Source organism: Chrysochloris asiatica, unplaced genomic scaffold (genome assembly GCF_000296735.1).
Source record: "Chrysochloris asiatica unplaced genomic scaffold, ChrAsi1.0 scaffold00076, whole genome shotgun sequence".
In the NCBI taxonomy this organism is placed as follows: Eukaryota; Metazoa; Chordata; class Mammalia; order Afrosoricida; family Chrysochloridae; genus Chrysochloris; species Chrysochloris asiatica.
Genome location: NW_006408594.1, coordinates 5,434,666 through 5,440,470, shown reverse-complemented (window position 1 = coordinate 5,440,470; position 5,805 = coordinate 5,434,666). Strand labels below are relative to the sequence as shown.

The window sequence follows — 5,805 nt, the reverse complement described above, 5'->3', positions numbered from 1 at the left end:
ACATACATCCACCCATCCATCCACCCATCTATCTTTCCACCTATCCACCCATACATCTATCCATCCATCCACAGACCTGAGTTCACATCTCAGTTGTAACAAGTCTTAGCTATTTAGACACATCACTTCATCCCTCCAGAGCTTGAAATATTTAGCTGTAAAATGGGAATTCCATCTGTCTTTTGGAATAGCTTCAAGGACTAAATTAACAACCTGTACATGGTATCACACTCAGGATCAAACGCACAGGAGGAGTTGGTAAAATTTCCTCCCATCCCATCTTTTCTGCTGGAATGCCACGTCCCCTGCCCACCAAAGTAAGTCTGAGAAGACAGAGGGTCCACACCCCACCAGGTTTGTGTCCTTGAAATAGGCAGAGTCCGATTGGTACAGCCTTTATTATTTCTCCAGCATTTTCCAGAAGAACGGTGTTATATGAGGGCCGCAGGGGACGGGAGGAGTAAAAAATAACATAAACAAACTGAACAGAAAAGAAGGAGGGTGGTGAGAGGGGCTGAGATAGGTGTTTGGGGCAGAGAGGTGGAAGGCTGGTGCAGCCAGCATTTCTTAGCTTTCAGCCACCAGAGAGGAGAATTCTGCAAGAGAAAATGACAAAGGGAGATGAGTCTGATTGAAGAGGTCAGCGGAGGCTGGCCACCTTCCCAGCACAGAGGACTCTCTCTGGTTCTTGTATTTGCTGCAGGAGACCTGGAGTATTAGAGTGAGTGAGATAAGGAGGGAATTAAGAAATTAAGTGAGATGGGACTGGGGGGTTGGCAAGGGGTCATGATCTCACACACGACTCACAAATTATTCATAGTAATAACATTAACATTTTCTTGAATGCTTATCATGTCCCAGATACTCTTCTAAGTATGAGATAGACAATTGCTTATTGGACTCTGACAATCACCCTGTAAGAGGAATGCTATCATTATTTTCATTCTACAGATGAGCAAACTGAGTTCAGCAGTTATTACAAGGCCATACAGCTAGTAAGAGGCAGAACCAAGTTGGTCTGGCTTTGGACCCAAGCTCCTTCTTGTCTACTCATCTAGCTGTGCCCAAACGACCCCCCACCAGGTCCTGCCCTGGAATTTCTGACTCAGGAGGTCTAGGATGAGAAACACGTGATCATGATTCTGATGAGAAGCCACATGCAAGAATCACTGTTCTTGTCCTTCTACTTCCCAGAGGGACCATGTATGACCAAAGTTAGGTCTAAACACGGGGTCACATCTTCAGATAGCTCAGAGAAGTGAACACGTACAGGTCCTCAGAAGGAGCTGGATTCTGTCTCTCAAAGTGTCTTACTTATTTTCCACAAATACCCAGGAAACTAAGGGTTACTACCCCCATTAAACAGAAAGGAAAATAGAAGCCCAGAGAGGTGAAGCCAGGATGCAAGCTCTCAGGTCCAAGGCCTTCTCTCGCCTACCTGTCATACCTGCTTACCTTCAAGTTCACCGTGGGCTCACCTGCCCCTGCCTCCCAGCAATGCCCATTGGTCATGCTCTAACCACAAGCCCACAACCCTTGATTGGATTCCGACTCACACTGACCCTACAGGACATGGCACAGCTGCCCCTTAGGGTTGCCAAGGCTGTAAGTCTTTATGGAAGCAGTTGGTGGGTTTGAACAGCCAACTTTGTAGTTAGCAGCCCAGTGCTTAACCCACAGTGCCACCAGCATTCCTGCAGCTAATCATTGCTGATGTCAGTGACTGGTGTTGGCATTAGGGGGTGATCTAAGGTCCTGCCATTGAGTCTACTCAGTTGAAATGAACAACGGGGTGGTCCACCCATGAGAGAAACACTGGGGGACCTAAGCTGGTCCCTGGCCACAGGAACTCCTGGTCAAGTCAAGAAGCCAGGCCTATAAGAAGCCTTCTGTGTGGCCACCTTTCCTCAACATCTCTAGCCCGCCAGGCATTTCCACTTCTGGTCTTTCCAGCAATCTCTGCGTCTCATTCACTCCGCACAAGTCTTTCATGCTAATTCTTTCTCACTCCCTGCTCTGGGCTGGACTGTCATTCCTCAAGGGACTTTCCCTGACCACCCTGGCAAAGGCAGTGACCCTCCCTACCCACTCCCAAACACACACACACATACACACACACAGTGATTCTCTTTGCTATCTTCCAGTGTTACTAGAGACCCAGCACTGACCCCTTCCAGAATGTTTTTGAGTTTCTACTTGCTGATTTGTGTGTGGTCTGTGTTGAGTAGTAAGTTCCTGAAAGGGAGGCAGGGACCCCACGATCTCACCCTGGCAACTGGCACTGAGGGGAAATATTATTTGTGAAAAGATGAGAGAGGGCAGGGGCTTCAAGTCCTTAAGGTAGGAGAGGTGCCATCTGTTGACGGCAAATGAAAACCTTCACCAGGTGATTTGCACAGGATACAGGAGATAGAGAAGAAGGGGTACCTCAAGTCAGAATCATGGAGAGCAAGAAACAATGCGGTGAATTTGAGAAAGACTCAGGAGCTACACTGGACTCAAGTTCTGCAAATAGGACAAGCATAGCCAGGGTAGCCTGGCCCCAAATCCAGCTCTGTCACTCTTGGGCTGTGTGACATCAGATAAGGCACCTCAGCTCTCTGAGTTCTCTGTTATCATCCATATAAGGAATGAAACTCGGGAACTCCTGGGTGGTATAGACAATTGATGCACTAGGCTGTTAACCAATAGGATGGAGGTTTTCAGTCCATGCAAATGTGCTTTGAATTAAAGACTTGGTGTTCTCCTTCTGTGAGATCAGCCATTGAAAACTCTATGGAGCACAGTTGTACTCTGACATACAGGGGGTCACCATGAGTCAGAACCAGTTTGAAGGTAACTGGTTTGGTCAGCTTCTAAAGAGGAGATGGTTCAAAGAGATAACAACGCACATCAGGTGTTTAGCCTCCCACTGTTAACTCCTCTGTCCCCGTTCCCATGCCTGTCCCCTGTGAGGACCTCACTCCAGAGGCCAAAGGGGCCAGGACTTCAGCCTCCTCTGGAATCCAGGGGAACCCAGGAAATGGTTTATCTGGCATTTTCCTCTCTAGGAGATGAGACAAGTAAGAAGGAGTTTGCTGCCACATACCATCACATGTTCCTGAGACACCATGTCCCCAGACTGCCACAGAGGGCAGGGTCCCTGACTTCTACGAAATGCAATGTCGTGATGTGGGGAGGGAACAGGTTGGGGATCATGACTCAGGGGACCCATCCCTAGCCTGTCCCTGTGTGTTAGCAAATGCATTTCTCTGGGCTTTAGTTCCTCATCTGCCTGTGGAGTGAAGAAGGGTGGAAGCCCAAATAATTCTCTGGGAGAGCAAATGAAGAATAGCATGTTCAAGGGTTCCAAAGAGGCCCCAGCCAGTACCCAGCTCCCCTGAGGCAAGCTCTACCCCGCCTGTATGACGCACAGGTGTAAAAACCTACCAATGCCATTCTTTGCCTTTCATAATTGTCCGGCTGTTAGTATGATGGTACCATTTGCTGAAGCTGGGTGGGGAGGCTACAGAAGGCTGAACTCACTCTCCAGCTCTTCTGGAAAGCTTAGATGATGACAGAGTTTGTGGAAAAGCTCAATGAAAAACTACTGGAATTTCCCCACAAACTTTATGAAGCTCCCTTGTGTATCAAAATAAAACTCCACAAGAAACAACCAAATGGATGCTAGTTATTGTTATTGTTAAGTGCTGTTGAGTTGGTTCTGACCCATAGAGACCCTGGATAGGGTACCGTCCTGGAAACAGGCTGGCCATGGGGCCACTGGGCTCATTACTTTTCTGAAATCTGACCTAGGAAATGGACACCACCCTGTCCTGTCCCCAGGCTGTTCCTTGTGGAGAGGAAAGGCAGGTGACCTGGATGTAATGAACTACATGATCACTCAAGAAGGCTGCAGGTGGGAGAGAAGGTGGGTCCACACTGAAAGCCCCAAATTCTCAGGCAAGTGACAATGGCCAGCTGCATGCATGGTATTCCAACTCAGTAACTGAGCACCAAACACCCTCAAACTTCCTCCCACCCACCAGGGGTCAGAGTACTTGCGTTCTTAGCCACCTCCATAGTCCAACAGCATTTTGGTGGGCAGGTAGTTCTTTGGAGAAATCTTTTATTGATAGTGCTTTTATTAATATTGTCAATTGATCTCATTTTTTAAATCTGCAGCTGTTGAACCCATTCTGATTCCTGGCACCCCCAAGGGTTTAAGAGTAGAACTGTACTCCATAGGGTTTTAAGTGACTAGCTTTTTGAAACTAGATTGTCAGGCTTCCCCTGGGTGGACTTGAACCTCCAAAGTTTCTGTTGGCGGCTGGGCACATAATCATTTGCACCACCCAGGGACTCTAGATAACATGTAAGTAGCATTTGTTGGTCTCTGGTGTAGTGCTGTAGGATAAGCGCTGGATTACAGGTCTGGTGTGGCGCTGTGGGCTAATGCGTCAGACTGTAAAGTTGTTTGAACTGCAAGGTCAGTGGTTCAAGCTCACCAGCTGCTCCTTGGAAACCCTACATAGGGTTGCTGTGGGTTGGAATTGACTCGACAGCACTTAACAACAACTAACCACACAAGCTACAAGGCTGGCATTTCAACCCTATGCAGGGTCACTGTGAGTCGGAACTGACCGGACAGCATTTAACAACAACAGCATTTATTGAATGAGGATGTGGACACACCTTGAATACGTAATCTCACTGAGTTCTCATGCCTATCCCATGCAGATGGGGAAACTGAGGTCCAAGAGGTAAATCCCCTGACAAGGTCACACAGCGGGTGTGACTCAAATTATTCTTTTAGGTTTCCTTCTTAAGCCCAGAGGTATGTGACCTACTGTGACCTAGTTATAGAATGACATGTGTCCCAGCTCAAAGACTGCAGCCCCCAGACTGCCACATTTGACCTTTTTAAATTACTTTATTGTACTTAGGGTTACACCATGACTCTGTAGGATAGACATTGGACATAGAAACACAAGGTAAGTGGTTTAAACCCACCAGCTGCTTCTTGGGAGAAACACGAGGGAAGTGTTCTGACCTCACAAATATTTGCAGCCTTGGAAACCCTATACAGGATCACTAGGATTTGGAATCAATTTGAGAGCACTTAACAACGCCGTGGAATTTAGCACCATGTGAAACGACCTTATTGATGTCCTTAATTATTTTTGCTGGTCTTCCCTGAATAGAATGGAACCTCCAGGAGGACAGGGAACTCTCTGCCATGCTCACCACTCCCCCAGCAGCTAGAGTAGTCCTGGGGTTCATGAATGAAGGACTGAGCCAATGGCTGAGGATTCAAGTGCTGACCAACTGGTATATTTCTTATGAGAGCCCTGGAGGTAAGCGGGAGGATTCCCATTTTATAGATGGGGATGTGGAGGCCTGGAAGAAGCTCTGGTAGTGTAGTTGTTACGAGTCGGGCTGCTAATCTCCGATCAGCATTGGAAACTACCAGCCGTTCCATGGGAGAAAGATGAGGCTTTCTGCTCCCATAAAGATTTACAGACTAGGAAATCCTATACAGGGTTGCTATGAGTTGGATCTGACTCCACGGCACACCACCACCACCACCATGGGAACGTGGAGGGGTAACATGTCAAGGTCATGTGAAAAATAAAAGTCAGAGCCAGGACTTGGCCGCTGGTCTCACGAACATGTCCTATATGAATATGGAGCGGTCATTCCTGGTAAGGCTGGAGTTCTAGCTGGGTTGGAAGCCTGAGATTTCTCCAGTTTCAACTTGCCATTTAATCACTGGGTTTGGAACTCTGAGTTGCTCTGTCCTAGGATGAAAGAGTGGTTACAAAT

At 47.6% G+C, this 5,805-nt stretch overlaps 1 protein-coding gene across 1 annotated transcript in view; it reads right to left on the bottom strand.

Annotated features, from left to right (window-relative positions):
- Positions 1–382: 382 nt before the first annotated feature.
- The window catches only part of PVALB (parvalbumin), an 18,497-nt gene continuing 13,074 nt past the window's right edge, over positions 383–5,805 (bottom strand). Inside the window, exon 4 of the mRNA XM_006865222.1 lies at positions 383–596. Within this exon, the coding sequence (XP_006865284.1) occupies positions 568–596 (29 nt within the window). The 3' untranslated portion in view covers positions 383–567. The remainder of the gene's footprint in view (positions 597–5,805) is intronic.